Source organism: Trichomycterus rosablanca, chromosome 7 (assembly GCF_030014385.1).
Source record: "Trichomycterus rosablanca isolate fTriRos1 chromosome 7, fTriRos1.hap1, whole genome shotgun sequence".
NCBI classification, from domain to species: domain Eukaryota; kingdom Metazoa; phylum Chordata; class Actinopteri; order Siluriformes; family Trichomycteridae; genus Trichomycterus; species Trichomycterus rosablanca.
The window spans coordinates 17981122-18004556 of NC_085994.1; the positions used below are offsets into that span (position 1 = coordinate 17981122).

At 40.5% G+C, this 23435-nt stretch overlaps 1 protein-coding gene across 1 annotated transcript in view; it reads left to right on the plus strand.

The window, feature by feature from the left end:
- Nucleotides 1–23435, plus strand: part of celsr3 (cadherin, EGF LAG seven-pass G-type receptor 3) — an 89003-nt gene that overhangs the window by 54475 nt on the left and 11093 nt on the right. Inside the window, exons 16-26 of the mRNA XM_062999080.1 lie at nucleotides 3698–3881; nucleotides 7403–7504; nucleotides 9035–9129; nucleotides 9251–9460; nucleotides 10900–11083; nucleotides 14164–14313; nucleotides 14445–14604; nucleotides 14715–14882; nucleotides 16583–16709; nucleotides 16841–17047; nucleotides 19988–20162. Of these exons, the coding sequence (XP_062855150.1) occupies nucleotides 3698–3881; nucleotides 7403–7504; nucleotides 9035–9129; nucleotides 9251–9460; nucleotides 10900–11083; nucleotides 14164–14313; nucleotides 14445–14604; nucleotides 14715–14882; nucleotides 16583–16709; nucleotides 16841–17047; nucleotides 19988–20162 (1762 nt within the window). The remainder of the gene's footprint in view (nucleotides 1–3697; nucleotides 3882–7402; nucleotides 7505–9034; nucleotides 9130–9250; nucleotides 9461–10899; nucleotides 11084–14163; nucleotides 14314–14444; nucleotides 14605–14714; nucleotides 14883–16582; nucleotides 16710–16840; nucleotides 17048–19987; nucleotides 20163–23435) is intronic.

Consider the following 23435-nt stretch of genomic DNA (forward strand, 5'->3'; position numbering starts at 1 on the left):
TCTCGTTTCCTCCTCATCATGTAATTCCATTATCCAATGGAATCAGCTTCTACACGCAGAAATCTGAAATGAATGCAATTATGTGCTCACACATGCACACCCTTCTAATTCATTCATCTCTAATCATAACCCATCCTCTAATCCAGCAGTCTGACGCTAATCTGTAAATCCCAGCATTGATACCCATTCTGACTCATTATCATCATGGCACGGTGGGGTTTGTTCTGGGAGAATTATACATAGCTGACATATGAAGCCTCCTGAAGATCATTCAACACAGGACACAGGGCTTGGGTTTAGTCTGTCTCGCTTTCTTTTTGCACATAGACACACTCAGACACTGACTCACAGAGCCCCTGATCTTTAATCTCTAATCTGTATCCCTGTGATGCCACCAGAGGTCTGATCTTTTGAAATCTGCCAGTCCTGATGGAAATCCTTATTTTCTTTTTGCCTTTGAAGTTTTTTTCTGAGCTTCAAATGACTGGACCGTTATATAAGTTAACAGAAATACAAAAGCATGAATTTTACATTACACCAAATGGGCTGTCAGTGACTGTATTTGATTAGTGTTAATATCTATAGTGTTAATATAACATATCTTTATTTAAGGCACTAAGCTGTTGATCAGAGGGTTCCTGATTCAGTCTCCACCATGTCCAAGTTACCACAGTTGGGTCGCTTTAGATAAATGTCTTTTAAATGCTAAATGTAAATATTAGATGTAATACACCTAAAACACAAATGTTTTCCCCACCTATATTTTGACATGTTTATTTCAACAAAATCTGCTTACTCACAAATTTTTCTCACAAGTACACACTTTTGGCTAAACTGAAATTCGACATCAATTGGTTCTGAAAGTGGTGTTGAATTTAAAAGGCATTGAGTTTCAAGGTATTTTTTCCCATAAGGATGTATGGGAAACCTGTTAATGTGTTCCATTGTCCCATGGAACTGCATATATTTTAGGCTAATGCAAAATAATGGGGTTGTTTTTGGCACTTATACACTGAAAATAACACAAATATAATATAAAACACTGAAATACAATTGAAAACAAGTAAAATCAATATTAAAATACAACAAAACCTGCACTTTACCTTTACTTCTTTTTTGTTTCCTTATGCTTCTTATTAGTGGAGATGCTTGAACTTGGAATACCATATTTCGTTCAGTAAAGGCACATTCACGTGAGAAGCGGCAAAACCGTTTTTGCGCTGACTGTGCCATTATTTCCTATGGAGTGTGCCGCACAAAGCTTAACGTGACTTATTATACTAAAACGAGTGAGGAATTTTATTAGTGGAGAAAATTATGTGCAGTAATAATTAGGAGAGGTTTAGTGTTTCTGTGTTTTAATACATTGTCACATCAAGCCTTTTTTTTAATGATAAGCGTTTTAGACTCTTAGAAAAGCTGATTCTCACAATTTCTCAGAACCCTTAGCTATAACAAGTCTAGAAATGAAACAGGAGGAAAATACAGCTAAACACAAATGCAGATTCGTCTCATATTCGCACTTTGATGACGTTCTACTGCACCGCTCAAGCCAAATGCTAATCATAGCGGCAGTCGCACACACGTCGAGTTTAAGGAAAACGTCAAAAACGTCGAGTTTAAGGGGTCGCACTTTGATGACGTTCTACTGCACCGCTCAAGCCAAATGCTAATCATAGCGGCAGTCGCACACACGTCGAGTTTAAGGAAAACGTCAAAAACGTCGAGTTTAAGGGGTACCAAATTTTTTTAACAAGGGCGTCAAGTTTCAAAGATTTTGAGTTTAGGGGATGTCGAATTACAAGGTACCACTGTAATCACTTAACTAGCACGCAACCAGAGTTCTGTATTACTAATTATTCTTTACCACACATTTAATGAATCCAGGACTTCCCTGCATCTGTGATTTAGTCTACTTTTTATTTTTTAGCACTGTATCAGATAGACATATGACATGTACATTTATTCGATATTTTAAGCTACACCTACCACACAGATGAATTTTGTGGGTATACAATTACTAACTTTATCCTATCTGTTGCTGTGTGCAATCCATTTATCAATCTAAAGAGACCTCCATATGTTCCACTGACCAGATGTTTTTAGTTGTTGGACCACTCTCTGCACTGCAATGAGAGTGTTGTTCTGGCTTTAGTGTAGCATGTGCAACAGTATTGTTGGGATTTTTAAATACCACACTGTCAATGCTGGTAGGAGAATAGTGCTCTGCTCAAAAATATAATGCCAACAGCATCCTGTGATCAGTGGGTATCCACTGATCAAACACACATTGTTCATGAAAAAGAAATAAGGCCTAGTATATAATGCTACACCTACAACAAGTGCTAACAGGATGTGTTCTTTTCAAACAGTATTTCAAAATGCTACCAACACTGCTGCATCTGATATATCATACCAGAACAAGACTCACAACCATGTAATTACCATGTTAGTGTCATTTCAGTGCTGAAAATGGCTCACCATCCAATCATTGTGTGGTCAGTGGTGGACTGATAAATAGTCTACAGGGGGTGACAAAGTGTATAAAGCACCAGTGGGCTACAGTCATTAATTGTACACCCACAAAGTTTATCTGCACGGTAGGTGTGGCCTATAGAATAATGAATACATGTACGTACTAGATATGTGTACCTAATAATTTGCTTAATTAGTGTATAATAAACTGTTAGTTAATTAAGTGTGGTCCAATTGCATGAAGGTCTGTTATGCACAGAATTCTGCATTACTTGGCAACAAATCTCATCGTCTTGCTGACCTTATCAGTATCAGGAGAGTCTCTTTTGTTAGGCACCTTCACACCTTACACATACACACACACACACACACACACACTCACACACAGTAATTGGCTGCATCGTCAGCCTGTAAGGCATATGGTAATTGATTCACAAGTGCAAAGCCTTAATTAAGGAAGATTAGTTACGCTGTACAACGTTACACACCCTAAAGTAATAGAAGAGACTAAATTCAGAGAGACTGACTGAAAACACTGGGCTTGTCCCAAGTTCATTTATTACTCCGTTGTAATTATTGTAGATATAATCTGTGATGTATGGATTTAGGCTATTTTTTAACGCTTGTGCAGTTTAATTTCTCCGTCTGTGTATTGGAGGTTGGGCGTTTTGCATACATTAGACAATTTGGGTCCATATATTAAAATATATTATTTAAATCAAACCATTTACTTAAGCTTAATTCGGAAACCAAGCTTACTTAGGGATTATCTCATCACATTGCCATGGAAACACACGGTGGTCTCTTCTCATACATGCTGATTTTATTCTCAATATTTTAGTCTCAATATTAGCTACAGTTAGGTCCAAAATTATTTTCAGTCACGTTAGATTATTAAAAGACAGTTGCTTTGCCAGTAAAATGACAATTTTACTCCTCAAAAAGAAACGCTCCTGGTCCTTTGTGTTAGCACACCACTGCTGGGAGGGGGGGGGGGGGGGGGCCCTGTCCAGTGTTTTCCTGCCTTGCGCCCAGTGTTTTCCAGTGGTTGATAAAGTAAAATAATAAAATAATAAAAATAACACATTTTTAGGGTGCCGATAATATAAAAAAAATATATACAATTTCTACAATGTAGTACATTAATTTAATTGCTTACAAAGACAGACAGAAATTATTATCAACTTTATTATTATTCATTTATTTATTTATTTATTGCCAGGAATTCCATTATCGTCGGCGTGGAAGTGACGTTTGCCTGCCTTGTGACTGTTACCCAGTGGGTTCCCTTACTCGCTCATGTGACCCAGAGAGCGGCCAGTGCCAGTGCCGACCAGGCGTGATTGGTCGTCAGTGCAACATGTGTGACAACCCATTCGCTGAGGTCACACAGACTGGCTGCGAAGGTGAGACAAGCAGAAACACACACACACACACTTAAACACACAGCTTTTAAACAATCCAGCATTCATTCATCCATGCAATAGAATCAGAAGTGTTAAATTAGCTCCAATAAAGCATGTATCACACACACACACACACACACACACACACACACACACACACACCAGGCTGAGTGAACCCATATACAGTACAGAAGTTAATTTAACACTCATGATTTCACTCTGTGTGTGTGTTCAGCCATGACAGTATTTACCAATCTTTCTAGCTTGTTTTCTTCATTCCTTTTATTTTCATAAACCTTCTACTGTAGTAGTTTCAAGTCTTAGCTAGATAGCTAGTGAATTTGCTAGCGAATGGCACAAAAATGCAACTAAATAAATAAAGAACATAAAGAATATTAACATATGACATGTACATTATTTAAACAATTATCCCTTTTACCTATTTTCCAATGTCTACATGCTTTAAACATGAAACTATTTATTAAAATGTGTACATTGGTAAATTAATGGAACATTATTTTTAGAACCTGACCAGCTTTTAAAACAAAATTACTTATTACTCTAAAACAAGTTGCAATAAAGTACATTATTCAAAAAATATGTTGTATTTAAACATGCACATGCATAGAGAAAGCAGGGTAACACCTAGTTATTAAGAGAGCAACTGATTGGTGCCTTGTCCAGGATTTTCCTGCCTTGCACCCAGTGTTCTGTGACAAAGATGTTCACAAGTCACAAAATACGAGTCCGAGTCGAGTCACGAGTCACTATAATATACACAAAACATATATTGGAAATGTAGCATAGAAATAAACAAATAATATGTAAGTTCAGATTAAAAAACCTTACCTTAGCTCATGTTGTTCCAGATGCTATTAAACCATTTGGAATATAATATAATTTGTTATTTTGTAAATGTGCTTATAATTAAAAACCTCCAAACTTCTCAGAACTTGTTAGAAAGCCAATCAAGCATTTCATTGACTCATCATCTGTGTGACGCTGCAAACTAAATACATACAAATAACAGCATTTCTTGCTTAAAAATTTAAGTGAGATTGCAATCCAAAGGTAATGAAATCCAAAGGTAACAAAAATGTTCAAACTGTGTAGGGAGTGGGGAGCGACGCTTCATCACTATGCCGGAAGCTGGCTGGAACATTTACCCATTGCGTGCGTTGCGGGTTAAGACGGCCGGAGCGTTATTAGAGAGCAGAAAATGGCATGATCAGAATGATGTCGTATCATACATATACAGTGTATCACAAAAGTGAGTACACCCCTCACATTTCTGCTAATATTTCATTATATCTTTTCATGGGACAACACTATAGACATGAAACTTGGATATAACTTAGAGTAGTCAGTGTACAGCTTGTATAGCAGTGTAGATTTACTGTCTACTGAAAATAACTCAACACACAGCCATTAATGTCTAAATAGCTGGCAACATAAGTGAGTACACCCCACAGTGAACATGTCCAAATTGTGCCCAAATGTGTCGTTGTCCCTCCCTGGTGTCATGTGTCAAGGTCCCAGGTGTAAATGGGGAGCAGGGCTGTTAAATTTGGTGTTTTGGGTACAATTCTCTCATACTGGCCACTGGATATTCAACATGGCACCTCATGGCAAAGAACTCTCTGAGGATGTGAGAAATAGAATTGTTGCTCTCCACAAAGATGGCCTGGGCTATAAGAAGATTGCTAACACCCTGAAACTGAGCTACAGCATGGTGGCCAAGGTCATACAGCGGTTTTCCAGGACAGGTTCCACTCGGAACAGGCTTCGCCAGGGTCGACCAAAGAAGTTGAGTCCACGTGTTCGGCGTCATATCCAGAGGTTGGCTTTAAAAAATAGACACATGAGTGCTGCCAGCATTGCTGCAGAAATTGAAGACGTGGGAGGTCAGCCTGTCAGTGCTCAGACCATACGCCGCACACTGCATCAACTCGGTCTGCATGGTCGTCATCCCAGAAGGAAGCTGACGCACAAGAAAGCCAGCAAACAGTTTGCTGAAGACAAGCAGTCCAAGAACATGGATTACTGGAATGCCCTGTGGTTTGACGAGACCAAGATAAACTTGTTTGGCTCAGATGGTGTCCAGCATGTGTGGCGGCGCCCTGGTGAGAAGTACCAAGACAACTGTATCTTGCCTACAGTCAAGCATGGTGGTGGTAGCATCATGGTCTTGGGCTGCATGAGTGTTGCTGGCACTGGGGAGCTGCAGTTCATTGAGGGAAACATGAATTCCAACATGTACTGTGACATTCTGAAACAGAGCATGATCCCCTCCCTTCAAAAACTGGGCCTCATGGCAGTTTTCCAACAGGATAACGACCCCAAACACAACCTCCAAGATGACAACTGCCTTGCTGAGGAAGCTGAAGGTAAAGGTGATGGACTAAACCCAATTGAGCACCTGTGGCGCATCCTCAAGTGGAAGGTGGAGGAGTTCAAGGTGTCTAACATCCACCAGCTCTGTGATGTCATCATGGAGGAGTGGAAGAGGATTCCAGTAGCAACCTGTGCAGCTCTGGTGAATTCCATGCCCAGGAGGGTTAAGGCAGTGCTGGAAAATAATGGTGGTCACACAAAATATTGACACTTTGTGCACAATTTGGACATGTTCACTGTGGGGTGTACTCACTTATGTTGCCAGCTATTTAGACATTAATGGCTGTGTGTTGAGTTATTTTCAGAAGACAGTAAATCTACACTGCTATACAAGCTGTACACTGACTACTCTAAGTTATATCCAAGTTTTATTTCTATAGTGTTGTCCCATGAAAAGATATAATGAAATATTAGCAGAAATGTGAGGGGTGTACTCACTTTTGTGATACACTGTATATAATTGTCACACATAACTAATGTTGCTGACTTCTGTTGTCCAAAAGTCATTTTTTGCGAGTCACGAGTCGAGTCCGAGTCATTTGTAACGAGTCCGAGTCGAAGTTCGCTGTGTGATAGAACCAGACCCACCATGACCCTGACCAGAACAAAATGCCATAACAGAGTAGAAAATGTAGTTTTGTTCAGTAAGCAAAATTAACTTACTTTCTTCACACAACATTACTTTCTTCTACAGTTGTAGCCTAGCGGTTAAGGTACTTGACCAGTAATCAAAAGGTCACTGGTTCAAACCCCACCACTGCCAGGTTGCCACTGTTAGGCCCTTAACCCTCAATTGCTTAAACAATATACTGGCATGGTACTGTAAGTCACTTTAGATAAAAGCGTCTGCGAAATGCTGAAAATATAAATGTAAATAATATTTAAAAAAACTAAATCAAATGAACATATAGCACATTTTTAGGGTATACATATTGTAAACAGTACACATTTAAAATGTAACATCATCTTAAGCTGCTACCCAAAATTAGGACGTGTGTGACTTCAACTCTGTTTATAATTTCTATGAAGCCTCCTATAAAGCCATGGACGTTCACATATTGTAAAATACAGCTTTAATTACACAGGCTTTTGAACATCACTTTGCATGCTCTTTTTTTGTTCTTTAGTGATATACGATGGCTGTCCAAAAACCATCACAATGGGCATCTGGTGGCCCAGGACCAAGTTTAACATGCCCGCAGTGGTGCTCTGTCCCAAAGGATCAGTGGGTGAGTGTTTGTGACCAAGTTCAGTTGAAATCAAAAGTGCACATATACCTGTAGAAGACATGTAGCCTATAATGATTCTTTGTTTATGACTGAATGATTTAAACACATATTTTTGCCCCTCCTAATTCCATGTTAATGATTATGATTAGGTATAGCTGATAACTACTTTGTTTCTATATAAATAGAGCAAGTATGACTGCACACATGAACTTTATGTGTTCTTAATTAAGGCACAGAAGCACTTATTCATTAAAAATTGATTAAATGGGCAAATTAAACACCCCATACACACACACAGGTCAACCTCTCCCTGGTAAACGAGTGTTTTATGACCTGCATTTACTTTGGGGAACAAAGTGAAGTGCTTATATTTTATGATACTGTACACAATGGACAATGGCAATGGCTGTTTCTAATAGGCTTGGAGTAATACCAATGATAATGGCTCAAACATATTATGTGTAAGTGGGGCAGCACGGTGACTCAGTGGGTAGAACTGTCGCCTCACAGCAAAAGGGTTCTGGGTTTGATCCCCGGATGGGGCGGTCCGGGTCCATTCTGTGTGGAGTTTGCATGTTCTCGATGTGTCTTCGGAGCCGGTTTCCTCTCACATTCCAAAAACATGCAAGTGAGGTAAATTGGAGATACTAAATTGTCCATGACTGTTTGTCATTAAACGTGTAAACTGATGAATCTTGTGTAACGAGTAACTACCATTTCTGTCATGAACGTAAACAAAAAGTGTAAAATAAAAAGTGTTAAAAATTCTAATAAATGAATAAATAAATGTTATGTGAAAGTAAACTGTAGGGTGGGACAGATAAAGTCAAGTTAAATATTGGGTGTGTGGGCCGCTCAGGTCTCGCAGCGTTAAAAACACACGCTGGAACCAGAGCTGGGATCTCGAATACATCGTATCGAGTCTCAGCTCTGCCTGCCGGCTGGGCTGAGCTTCCACTTGAACAATGATTGGCCTGTTGTTCAGATAGGGGTGGGATATTAAAAGCCGGATAGGTACTCTCTCATAACTAATGCAATTACGACCTCTGCTGGCTGATTGATGGCGCCTGCACAGAGATGGGAAAAGAGTGCTGTCAGGGTGTGTCTCTCCGTACACAGTGCTGATCCACATTGCACTCATCAAAGTGTAGGTGAAAAAAATGCATATGGCTAATGCCCACTTGTCATAGCATTATGAGTAATGTCCTGGCATTTGGAAATTCGTTGCTTCAGACTTGTCCACAACCAGACACCAATACACCTTGATTTTATGTCCACCATCACCCAAAGCAGTGGTTTGCCATATGTTTTATGTTTTTACCTGTACAAATTTTTATAATTAATTCCTTGTTAACACTAAGAAGAAAGAAGAAAGTTCCAGTGAAAAAAGTACAGACCTGCAAAATTTTGACTGCAAAATTAGACATTTAATTTGCCAGTGAACAAAACAAAAGGCTGTAAGAGCCTACAGGAATGGCTAATTATCATGAATGAATTACTGTAATTACGACAGGGATTTGTATGTTGTAGGAGCTGCTATTCGACACTGTGATACAGACAGAGGCTGGCTGGAGCCTGATCTCTATAATTGCACCTCTCCTGCTTTTGTTGAGCTAAACACAGCGGTAAGACAGCAAACACTCTGACACGCAACACACTTGCAATAGTTCCTTATGAACAGCTGCTTTGTGCATATTTATACAAAATCAATAATCCCTATCTCTCACTGTGTGTGTTTGTGACCAGCTGGAGTCTGTGGAGAGAAATGAAACAGTACTGAACACCATCACTGAAAAGAAGCTGGCCCATCAGCTGCGTGACGTCACTGAGGCAACACCCCGTCTCTATGGCAACGACCTCCAGATAGCCGAGAGACTGCTTTCTCGCCTCCTGACCTTCGAGAGCCTACAAACAGGTTTCAGTCTGACAGCCACGCAGGATGCTCACTTCACCGAGGTAACATACACACTCCACATACACTGCTCACACATAAACACACACACAAACCACATCTATCTGCTAAGTGTGTTGACTGTAATGATCCCCTTTTTTACTGGCTGGAAATACCAGAAGTGTAATGCTTATTCATAATTCATATATTCTTAATAAACTCACAATTACTGTGTACTAATCCAGATTATCCATACATAGAGAACATACAATGAATTTGGAAAGTATGCATTTTGTCACCTACACTAGACGAGATCAGCTGCGGATCAGCTCTGTGTACGGAGAGACACACCCTGATCCGCACTCTTTTCCCCGTCTCTGTGCAGGCGCCATCAGTCAGCCAGCAGAGGTTGTAGTTGCATCAGTTATGAGAGAGTCCCTTTCCGGCTCAATACCACATCCCTTTTGTTGTTCATGTGGCCACTCAGCCCAGTCGGCAGGCAGAGCTAAGACTCGATACGATGTATTCGAGATCCCAGCTCTGGTGTGCTAGCGTGTGTTTTTACCGCTGCGCCACCTGAGCAGCTTGAATTGTATTTTTTACACAACAATCTACACGTAATCTCACATAAGAACAAAGTGACCATTTTTTGTTTTTAAAGTTTTTTTGAAAATTTATTGAAAATTAAATAGAAAATAAGGAGAGAGTTGAAGGATAGATGAATACCGTCAAACGCAGGAACATACTTTTAAAAATAAACAAATAAATCTTCAGATCGTATGCAAACATTTCACTTTTCAACATAACAATGACCCAAAGCATACAGCCAAAACCACACTTGAATGGCTTCAGGGCAGTTCTCTGGATGTGGCCCAGCCAATGCCCAGACTTAAACCCAATTGAACATCTTTGAAGAGACCTGTAGATGGCAGTTTACAGAAACTCACCGTTCCATTCTGACAGAGGATCTGCCATGAAGCATGGTAAAAACTGCCCAAATCCAGGTGTGCGAAACTTAAAGAAATGTATCCTAGAAGACTTGCAGATGTAATTTCTGCCAAATGAGGCTTTACAAAGAATTGAATAAAGTGTCTGAATCCTAAGAATAATAAGAGATTTCAGGTTTTTACTTTTAAGTGTAGCTTTAAAAGTACAAATAGCAGTTTTATCCATTTAAAATCAAAAGGCATGGTGTTCTACCCTTTTTCACCGTTCTACCTCCTAAAAAATGTAGTAGGTGGATGGTCTGCTCTAAATTTCCTCTGTCCCTGTCAGGATGAGGCTGACTGGTTTGTGTGATTTTTAGTGAAATAATAGCTTTGAAACAAGATCTTTGGTGCGTATTAGCTAAACATAAACAGCTAATAAATTTCTTACTTGGGATGCTATGTGGTTTACTATTAGGTCATTTGGGACACATCCTGCCATGACCTTTTTCTCTAAAGCCTGTTTATTTATTCCCTATTTCTCTCATTTTATCACTAATGTAATTGTTTGTGTTCAGAATGTGTTGCGGGCATGCAGCGCCTTACTGAGCCCAGGCTGTGCGGGGTTATGGAGGGCACAGAGCTCAACTCAGGATGGTGCGGCGACGCTGGCTGATCTGATGGAGCAATATTCACGCACCCTCGCTCAGAACACCAAACATACCTACCTCAACCCTGTAGCCCTGGTGGCACCTAATATCGGTCAGTACTACACACACTTCAAAACCTTCACATTTACAGTGTATCACAAAAGTGAGTACACCCCTCACATTTCTGCAAATATTTTATTATATCTTTTCATGGGACAACACTATAGAAATAAAACTTGGATATAACTTAGAGTAGTCAGTGTACAACTTGTATAGCAGTGTAGATTTACTGTCTTCTGAAAATAACTCAACACACAGCCATTAATGTCTAAATAGCTGGCAACATAAGTGAGTACACCCCACAGTGAACATGTCCAAATTGTGCCCAAAGTGTCAATATTTTGTGTGACCACCATTATTATCCAGCACTGCCTTAACCCTCCTGGGCATGGAATTCACCAGAGCTGCACAGGTTGCTACTGGAATCCTCTTCCACTCCTCCATGATGACATCACGGAGCTGGTGGATGTTAGACACCTTGAACTCCTCCACCTTCCACTTGAGGATGCGCCACAGGTGCTCAATTGGGTTTAGTCCATCACCTTTACCTTCAGCTTCCTCAGCAAGGCAGTTGTCATCTTGGAGGTTGTGTTTGGGGTCGTTATCCTGTTGGAAAACTGCCATGAGGCCCAGTTTTCGAAGGGAGGGGATCATGCTCTGTTACATAATGTCACAGTACATGTTGGAATTCATGTTTCCCTCAATGAACTGCAGCTCCCCAGTGCCAGCAACACTCATGCAGCCCAAGACCATGATGCTACCACCACCATGCTTGACTGTAGGCAAGATACAGTTGTCTTGGTACTTCTCACCAGGGCGCCGCCACACATGCTGGACACCATCTGAGCCAAACAAGTTTATCTTGGTCTCGTCAGACCACAGGGCATTCCAGTAATCCATGTTCTTGGACTGCTTGTCTTCAGCAAACTGTTTGCGGGTTTTCTTGTGCGTCAGCTTCCTTCTGGGATGACGACCATGCAGACGGAGTTGATGCAGTGTGCGGCGTATGGTCTGAGCACTGACAGGCTGACCTCCCACGTCTTCAACCTCTGCAGCAATGCTGGCAGCACTCATGTGTCTATTTTTTAAAGCCAACCTCTGGATATGACGCCGAACACGTGGACTCAACTTCTTTGGTCGACCCTGGCGAAGCCTGTTCCGAGTGGAACCTGTCCTGGAAAACCGCTGTATGACCTTGGCCACCATGCTGTAGCTCATTTTCAGGGTGTTAGCCATCTTCTTATAGCCCAGGCCATCTTTGTGGAGAGCAACAATTCTATTTCTCACATCCTCAGAGAGTTCTTTGCCATGAGGTGCCATGTTGAATATCCAGTGGCCAGTATGAGAGAATTGTACCCAAAACACCAAATTTAACAGCCCTGCTCCCCATTTACACCTGGGACCTTGACACATGACACCAGGGAGGGACATGACACATTTGGGCACAATTTGGACATGTTCACTGTGGGGTGTACTCACTTATGTTGCCAGCTATTTAGACATTAATGGCTGTGTGTTGAGTTATTTTCAGAAGAAATTAAATCTACACTGCTATACAAGCTGTACACTGACTACTCTAAGTTATATCCAAGTTTCATGTCTATAGTGTTGTCCCATGAAAAGATATAATGAAATATTTGCAGAAATGTGAGGGGTGTACTCACTTTTGTGATACACTGTACTTCAACCTTAAAAACATCATACCATCTACACACACTTAGGGCGCAGTCACATGAGAAGCATTTTGCGCTTCACTCACCACAAGCCTTGAGGCAAACTGCCGCTTCAGCGCTTGGTGGTGTGGTAAAATATAATCAAAGTGCGAATATGAGACGAATATGCATTCGTGTGGACAAAACATCAAATCCACTCTGTACAATAAATCTATGTTTAGCTGGATTTCCCTCCTGTTTCACTTTTAAACTTGTGTTATAGCTTCGGGTGCTGAGAAATTGTGAGAATCAGCTTTTCCGAGAGAATCTAAAATGCTTATCATTTAAAAAGCTTAATGTGACTTAATGTATTAAATGAACGACATAGAAACACTAAACTTCACTTAATTATTGCTGATCATAAGTTCTCTCCACTAATGAAATTCCTCGCTCGTTTTAGTACAATAAGTCACATTAATCTTTGTTTATGTAAAGCATTGTTCATACTGCCTGAGTCACTTTTACTGCATCATATCAAACAGTTTGTCTCATTGGAGGCACTTTGAAAAGGTCAGCAGTAAACTGGCTTAAAGTTTAATTAGCTGAACTTAGAGCACCGTGGCAAGCGCAAAAATGCAGGAAAGCACAACAGCATGCTAAGCGGCACCGCCACACTCCATAGGAAATAATGGCACATTGCCACTTCTCATGTGAATGTGTCCTTACCTCATCCTCGTAACCCTGATACTATCTTAGAAGAGTTATTACTGCCCAAACTTTATACTCTCCACACACTTACCTAGTCACTGTAGCCTTAATTAAACCTAGCATTGTTAAATATTACACACGCTGTATACTCTCCACACACCCACCTCAATCCTGTAGTTTGAATGGCACCCAGTACTGGTAGGTCCTACAAACACCTCATAGCCTCCATACATACCTACCTAAACCCTGTAGCTTGGCTGGCACCCAATATTGGTAAATCCTACACACACTGTATACCCTCCATGCACCTAAAATCACACAAACTTCTAATACCACTCAAACAAATGTAAACAACAACAACATTATATTTTTACACACATTTTTACATTTGGCCTGTTGCTGAGGTATCAGTCAAACCCATCTTCTCCAAACACACATACACCACCCTAAGGTCCAGCCAAGGAGGTACTTTATCTGTCAAACAGCTCATATTCTCTAAACACACATACACCATGTCCAATCGTGCACTTAATGCTACCTTAACCTTTTAGTCTCAACACCAGCCCACACTCAGCCCTGCATTCCCTCCATTAGCTCCATCAATCCTCTTATCCTCTACACACACATCTACAACAACCCTGCAGCTCTCATGGCACCTAACATCACTCAGTCCTACACATAGCTAATATACACACAACACACATACATTAGCTTCACCCTGCAGCCCTGGTGGGGTGGCACCTACTGACATATGTGTGTATGTGTATTGCAGTGATGACTGTCGACCGTGTAGAGAACCACACACATGTGCGGAAACGTTTCCCTCGCTATCACAGCACAATGTTTAGAGGCCAGATGCTTTGGGATGCACACACACATGTAGTGCTGCCACCTAGTGCACTGGTGCCACAACGCAACTTCTGTAAGTACATACGTTTACTCTTTTGTGCTTTCTTTCACACAGTCATGCAAAAAGTCACAAAAATATTAAAACGTTATAAACATTTTAAAATAAATACCTAATCAAACTTATTTTAACCCCTTTATTTTTAGCCCCGGTGATTCTGCAAGCCAATCAGACACCTGAGGTACCAGCAGCACGGCGATCTGGCCTGCCAAATAATTCACCCTTTACCATTGTAATTCTTTTGATATATCGCAGCCTGGGAGCCTCACTTCCTTCCAAATACCACACCGACCGCCGCGGAGTCAGGTGTGTGTGCCTAAGTGTTTATTACTGCATGTTAGGAAGCCAGTTTTGTTTGTTCCTGGAGCATGTTGATATGTTTGATGTATGATAGTATGGTATGAATTTATCTCCAGGTTGCCACGTCACCCGGTCTTGAATTCGCCAGTGGTGAGTGTATCTGTCTATAATAACCACTCATTCGTGGAGGGTATCCTGGAGTCCCCGGTCCTGCTGGAGTTCCGTCTGCTTGAAACGAGCAACCGCAGCAAGCCACTGTGTGTGCAGTGGAACCACACCAGCCCGTGAGTTAATCAGAGCATGTGTTTATGAATGAAAGTAGGGAAATTTGTGTGTTGAGGCTACATACACACTGCATGTAAAGAGAAACAAGTCCCCATATATGACCCAAGTTTTTTTTAATAATATTGTAAACAGCAGTTTAAGCCAACCCAACACTTATTCTGTTCTGCAGCAGTGCAATCTCAGTGTGAACTACCAGACTGGAACTGTTTTTTTACTCAGTCCAATACATCCTTTGTCATATTAGTGCAACTGATGAAAAACAGAATTTAGATAAAAGTAAGCAAGAGAGTGTTTGCTGCTACAGGCAAGAAGTGCCAGTATCAGCACAATGTCATTAAAAAGCACTGAATATAAAGATCACTTAGGGGAAATATTTTAATTTAATTATGACATTTATTTTGCTTTTATTTACATTAAGGCATTGATGCTGATACTTAGCTCAATTACTTTGACTGCTTGTTTTCCACATAAAAATCTTTCCTTATTAAAACTGTATAAGTACTTAATTGTTCTCAATTCACTTTAAACATTCACTAAGGGGTATAAAATACACTTCCACTCTAGTGCAATAGAGCTTAAATAAAATGAGATTTGCAATTTAGACCCAGACTGAAGCACCTTTACTGAGCATCTGTCGGGAATTACTTACATGCTAAATATTTAAATAGAATTTTGAAACATCAGGTAAAATGAAGTCAGCAAATAATAAGTTTATTTAATTAACGCATTAAGAAAAAAAATTATTAAATGCCATGCATTTATTTAAACCAATTATCAAAAAATAGTACTAATAAAACAATGACATTTGTACTGACCGAACTAATGGGAAAGAATCCAGTGTGTGGAAAGACGAATCCCAAATGAATTCCAAAATTCCTATCCTATCCATTATTTTAGGTTTTACCAGCGCTTTATTCTGTTCAGGGTGATGGTAAGTCTGGGCATTTCCAGTAACACAACCTAGATAGAATGCCAATCCATTGAGGTACCTCGGCCATTCTTGATTTTTTTTGTTTGTGGAAGCTGTTTATTGTTTTCCAAGGCATTAAAATTATGCACAATAATAATAATATAAGTAATAATAATGTGGTGAAATTGCTTGGGTGGTGCTGCAGTTAATTACACTAGCCCGCTGACTCTGGAACCCAGGGTTCAAACCACCCAACAGTGCTTTCAGCCAGTTGGGCAACTACATACTGACATGACTGGTTATATCTAAAAAAATTAAAAGGGGGGGGGCAGGGGCTTGGCATCCTGTCCAGGGTGTGTTACTTCATTGTGCCCACTGATTGCAGAAAAACCAGACCCACTGTGACCCTGTGACCCTGACCAGGATAAAGCAGTTGCAAAACATGACAATTAAATATCAATAAGATTTTAAGGTTATTACTGTATTTGTTTATTCATAAATGCCAGTATGAGCTGCCGTAAAAGTAAAAATAGTTTGCACTTATTATCGGTTTGTCAAACTACAGTTCTGTCCCACTGATTAGACTAGATTAGAGATGTCTGTTTACTTTAAATTACATTAATAAATGTTTTTTTTCTTTAATCAGATTTACTAAGTGCATGTAAAGTAATATAATGTAATGTAAAATAAGTTTATATCTGCAGATGCATTTGTATTGGTCAGTGTATAAAGTAATGTATTAATTAAGTTAATAAAATAATGAATTACGTGTGTGTATTATGTGTGTAGTGTGTCAGCAGGAGGTTGCTGGACAGTAAGGGACTGCAGTGTTGTCTATAGGAACATGTCCCACGTACGTTGCCAGTGCCACCGTCTAGGCACGTTTGGAGTTTTGATGGACAGCTCACATCGAGAGGTAAAGCACAGTTAACACGTTCAATTTGTAGCAGTCAGGAGAACCTTAATGTGTAATATTGCTGAAAACAGTAACAGTGATTTATGTCATTACTCTCTCTCCTCCCCCTCTCTTACTATGTGTGTGAGCAGCAATTAGAAGGTGACCTGGAGACCCTCGCTATAGTAACTTACACATCGCTGTTAGTTTCCATGGTGGCACTGTTGCTAACGGTTACCGTCCTCTCCTGTCTGAGAGAACTGAAGTCCAACACGCGCAGCATTCACTGCAATATGGCCGCCGCCACATTCCTCTCTCAGCTCACTTACCTGCTGGGGATCAATCAGACTGAACAACAGGTGAGTGATGAAGAGAGTGAGTCAGAAATAATGGATTAAAATGTCAATAGAGGTGTTTTTTATTATTTTAACAGCTGGTTCAAAGCAAAAACAAGTCCTGTTTAGATGATTTAGACTCTCTCGGAAAAGCTGATTCTCATTATTTCTCAGCACCCTGAGCTATAACACAAGTTTCAAAGTGAAACAGGAGGAAAATCCGCTAAACACAAATACATGTGGAGGCTTTCAGAGTGAATTCGACGGTTATTCCACACAAATGCAGATTCTTTTCATATTCACACTCGCACACACATCGAATTTAGGGTAAAAGTTGAGTTTAAGGGTACAATTTTCTCGACGAAGGGCATCAGGTTTCAAAGATTTCGAGTTTAGGGGACATGGAATTACAAGATACCACTGTTTACTAACTAATATTTAAGATAAACCAGAGCTAAGAATTCATGATGTTTCACATGAAAGCCATGCAACCCTTGTGTTGTCTGTGAACAAAATCCAGTCAAGGGCTTCAATCCATCCCAGGCCAACAAAAACACATTTCCTCACTCACTCACTCACTCACTCACTCACTCACTCACTCACTCACTCACTCACCTAGGGCCAATGAAAAGTAGCCAATCCATTTTTGTGCACATTTTTAGGAAGGTAGAAGGAAACCTGTACAGACATGGGGAGGATGTGAGAAACTCCTCACAGATAGTAAGACAAGGATCTACTCAGGTCCTCAGGATCCATGTTTCTGTGCGGCGCCCACTTGACCAGCCGCATAACCGTGCCACTCAAATGTGCTGCAGTCAGACGTGAATGTTGAAGTGATAGGGAGCGTGACACGTTCATTCACTAGCTGGTATCACAGCCAGCAGCGTGGATTATATGATCAGTCACAGTGCATTTTACACTGAGATAAATGCTTTTGTCTGGTACGCGCATAAGAAGCCACAAAGCCACACACACACACACACACACACACAAACGCTGTTTTACAGGCAGACACTATTCCCTCGAGTGCAGCCTACTCACACAATATGCTGCATGGGATTAGTTAATAACATTCAGTGTGTGTGAGTGTGTGTGAGTGTGTGTTTTTCCTGTGTCTCTTTTCATTCAGAATTCAGTATTAATTAGGTACAGATTAGACTAAAGCTTTTGATGACATTTTAACTCTAATAAATGAGTCCGCTAGTTGTGTACCCTTAAAAATTTAAGTACAACTACAAAAGCAATTCAGTTCAGTAAAATCATACTGATGGTGTGTAGTGTTAGAGCGGCTGAGCGATCCTGCTGTCGCCTTGATGGATGGCACTCCGCCCGTGCTTAAGCCTAACACATTTCTATATCAAGGGCACACTCCACCCACCAGGGTTAAAGCAATGGTTCAGAAAATACAAGATTTACATAATTTTCCACTCATATAAATATACTTATTCTGGCAAGGTATTTGTGTGTATGATATTTCTTTCTTCAGTTCTTTAGAAGGAAAATGTTGCTTACAATTAAAGGCTTTCTTGCTAACCTAAGTCGTTGCTAAAATATATGTCCACATATTTACATGCTTCAGAACACAACACGGGATATTCCGCTAGCACACCAACGCTGAGATTCTGAACACTCTGGTTCGAATCTCGGCCCTGCTACCAGTCGGCTGGGCGCCATCTAGCAAGCACGATTGGCAGTGCCTGCAGCAGACAAAATCGGCCACCAAGTCTGCTGTGTGGGAAAAGGCTGGATTAATGGGTGGGTTCTTCAGTAATAATTGACTTCAGTCTGTCAGTAATAATTGTCTTCAAACGCTGTGTAAGGACCCTTGTTAGCAGACTGAGGTACCTGTGCAGAAGTGGATAAGCCTCATGTGCAAATCCACCGAAGCACAGGTGAAAAAGAAGGGGTTGAGGACTGCGCACACGTTGGAAGGGGCATGCAGAAGGCAAATATACCCTCCTTGAACCCAATCGGAATCCCCAGCAGCAGAAGAGTAATTGGCTATGCTAAATCAGGAGAAAATGGGAGAAAATGCATAAATAAAATAGAAAACAAAAAATAGTATAGGCTGATACACCAACTATGTGCAAGCTAGATATTCTTTTTGTTGCATGCTAATATAACAAACATACAGTCGCAGCTATTTTAGTACATTATACGCCCAAAAGTATGTGAACAACCCAAAATTATTGAGCTACAATCAGCTATATGAACTTCTTGTCAAACATTAGTGCCTGACCTCTCAATTGTCTTCAAACTAAATGGGCACACAGAGACAATCCAACATTTTGTAGCAAGGACGTATAAGTGCCTTCACACTTCTGAAGGCACGTAATGTCTTGTGGCTGCTCTACAGTGTTCTGTCAAAAAAGAAAAAGTCACTATTCATCATAATATAGAGCTGACATTTTGTGTGTTTGTATTTTTACCTACAAACACTGTGGTTACACTTTATGGACAAAAGTATTTAGACCCCCCTTTCTAATTTTTGAATCCACATGTTTCAGCCACAACAATTGTTAAAAGGTGTAATGTAACTACACCTGTGCACGAAATAAGGTCTATAAAGACATGAAGAAACGCTTGGTTTATAGAAACTCCAGTGGAAGGCACAGAGCCCTGACCTCAGCCCCACAGAACAGCTTTGAAATTAACTAGAACATCAATTGAGGCTTCCTTGACCAACATCAATGCCCAATCATATAAATGCCCTTTTGACTGAATGGACATAGAGTCCCACAGACAAACTTCAAAGTCCTGTGTGAAGCCTTCTCACAAGAGTGGCTGTTGTTGTTGTAGCTAACATAGAAACATCACATAGAGGTTGCTCTATTTTAATATTATTTATTTTGTAAATTGGATGTCCAGTAAGCTAATGGACACGTCCAAATGCTTTTGGCCATATAGTGTATACTCCTGCATTTTGATTGACGTGTTTTTATTTCTGTTTGTGTTTTCTCTCAGTTTTTGTGCACTGTGGTGGCAATCCTGCTGCATTATTTCTTCATGTCAGCATTTGCCTGGCTGTTTGTGGAAGCACTGCACATTTACCGCATGCAGACCGAAGCACGCAACATCAACTACGGAGCCATGAGGTTCTACTACGCCATTGGCTGGGGAGTGCCAGCCATTATTACAGGTAGATATGCACACGTGTAAGAATAACAAACCACCTTACTGGGTAAAGCAAACAGATTCCAGTTGAGATGAACTGTTAATTTGTGTTTAAACACTTAAAAGGGACATTTAGGGGCATTCATTTTAGTAATTTGAACTGGACGTTGTGCAGATTAAGGACTTTGTATGACTTTTGCTATCACATGATATGATCTATTTCAATTTATATTCATAGGAGCTGGTTGGCATTTGCAAGGTTACTTAGGTCACGTCAATGCCAGCTGCCCTTAAGCAAAGCCCTCAACCCCCATAATCCCTGGAGATACTGCACACTGACTTCCTGACCCCAGCGAGTGAAGTCATAAAAATGTTACATTTACACAAAATCAGCTCTGCAGTAAATATAACCAACGTTGGGGATTTACCACGCTGGTGCTAATTTGAGTACACTGCTTTTTTTTAACAGGGCATAGATTGTGTCTTTCAAATGAGTAAAAAATCACAGTAGATTTGCTCAAGAGCTTTGTAGTATCTCATCCTTCCTATAGGAGGACAATCCAAATATGAACCATTTAAGATCTATCATATTTTTTTAGTATTTTATTTACCTATCAGTGATTTATTTTCGGCATTATAAGAATGATCAAATTATACATTTATCAACAAGGACACCCTTTATTCCTTTACTATTTTTTGCACAGCAAACAAAGGTTGAGTAATCAAATCTACATGCATGTGATGATGCCCTTTATGTAATAAAATAATCAAAGTGAAGTTTTCCATATATTAAGAATTCTCTGCTACATTATTCAGAGCTCTAATGGCACAGCGATAAAATATACTAGTCCATTACCGCTGAGATCCGGGGTTTTGAATATCAGCTGTGCTATCGGACGGTCAGCCGTCTACACAGACATAATTGGCTGTGTCTCAGTGAGGAGTGGCTGAATAGCCTAGCTGGGAGGTGCACTTGTCAGTGTGCTTTTAGTGCTGGTCCCAAGCTCAGATCAAAATAAGGAGGGTTGGGTCAGGAAGAACATCTGATGTAAAAAAAAAAAAAAAAAAACTGTGCCAAATCAGGAATGCAGACCAGAATGATCCGCTGTTTCAACCACTAAAGAAAATAAATAAATTAATTAAAATCTGCAATAATAGACATTTGCAATAAAACATAAATCATTCCAGCAGATATATTATTTTACAATTGGGGGGTAAAAACCTATAGAGTCTACAAATAAAAACATTTTAAAAAACAGTTTTTTGGCACCCAGTTGACGCTAGCACACCAGCGCTGAGATTCTGAAAACCCTGGTTCGAAAATCGGTTCTGCTACCGATCGAATGGGCGCCATCTAGCGGGGACAATTGGCAGTGCCTGCAGCAGACAAAACTGGACATCTAATCTGCTGGGTGGGAAAAGGCCAAAGTAAGTGGGTGGGGTCTTTAAATGCTCTGTAAGGACTCTGGTTAGCAGATCGAGGCTCCTGTACAGAAGTGGACGAGCCTCATGTGCGAATCCACCGCAGCATGGGCGAAAAAGGGAGATAATGCATAAATAAATAGAAACAAAAAAAAATTTAAACCAAAAATAAATGAATAAATAAAAGAACAGTTTTCATTTCAGAGACTGGAGTGCTGGATTAATATATTGATTTAACTACACACACAGCCTTTAAATTATTACACATGCAAAGTAGTACTTTTATTATACAGCTGTCATTAGTAAATCAAAATCTGTGTGTGTGTATATATATACAGTGTATCACAAAAGTGAGTACACCCCTCACATTTCTGCAGATATTTAAGTATATCTTTTCATGGGACAACACTGACAAAATGACATTTTGACACAATGAAAAGTAGTCTGTGTGCAGCTTATATAACAGTGTAAATTTATTCTTCCCTCAAAATAACTGAATATACAGCCATTAATGTCTAAACCACCGGCAACAAAAGTGAGTACACCCCTTAGTGACAGTTCCTGAAGTGTCAATATTTTGTGTGGCCACCATTATTTCCCAGAACTGCCTTAACTCTCCTGGGCATGGAGTTTACCAGAACTTTACAGGTTGCCACTGGAATGCTTTTCCACTCCTCCATGACGACATCACGGAGCTGGCGGATATTCGAGACTTTGCGCTCCTCCACCTTCCGCTTGAGGATGCCCCAAAGATGTTCTATTGGGTTTAGGTCTGGAGACATGCTTGGCCAGTCCATCACCTTTACCCTCAGCCTCTTCAATAAAGCAGTGGTTGTCTTAGAGGTGTGTTTGGGGTCATTATCATGCTGGAACACTGCCCTGCGACCCAGTTTCCGGAGGGAGGGGATCATGCTCTGCTTCAGTATTTCACAGTACATATTGGAGTTCATGTGTCCCTCAATGAAATGTAACTCCCCAACACCTGCTGCACTCATGCAGCCCCAGACCATGGCATTCCCACCACCATGCTTGACTGTAGGCATGACACACTTATCTTTGTACTCCTCACCTGATTGCCGCCACACATGCTTGAGATCATCTGAACCAAACAAATTAATCTTGGTCTCATCAGACCATAGGACATGGTTCCAGTAATCCATGTCCTTTGTTGACATGTCTTCAGCAAACTGTTTGCGGGCTTTCTTGTGTAGAGACTTCAGAAGAGGCTTTCTTCTGGGGTGACAGCCATGCAGACCAATTTGATGTAGTGTGCGGCGTATGGTCTGAGCACTGACAGGCTGACCCCCCACCTTTTCAATCTCTGCAGCAATGCTGACAGCACTCCTGCGCCTATCTTTCAAAGACAGCAGTTGGATGTGACGCTGAGCACGTGCACTCAGCTTCTTTGGACGACCAACGCGAGGTCTGTTCTGAGTGGACCCTGCTCTTTTAAAACGCTGGATGACCTTGGCCACTGTGCGGCAGCTCAGTTTCAGGGTGTTGGCAATCTTCTTGTAGCCTTGGCCATCTTCATGTAGCGCAACAATTCATCTTTTAAGATCCTCAGATAGTTCTTTGCCATGAGGTGCCATGTTGGAACTTTCAGTGACCAGTATGAGAGAGTGTGAGAGCTGTACTACTAAATTGAACACACCTGCTCCCTATGCACACCTGAGACCTAGTAACACTAACAAATCACATGACATTTTGGAGGGAAAATGACAAGCAGTGCTCAATTTGGACATTTAGGGGTGTAGTCTCTTAGGGGTGTACTCACTTTTGTTGCCGGTGGTTTAGACATTAATGGCTGTATATTGAGTTATTTTGAGGGAAGAATAAATTTACACTGTTATATAAGCTGCACACAGACTACTTT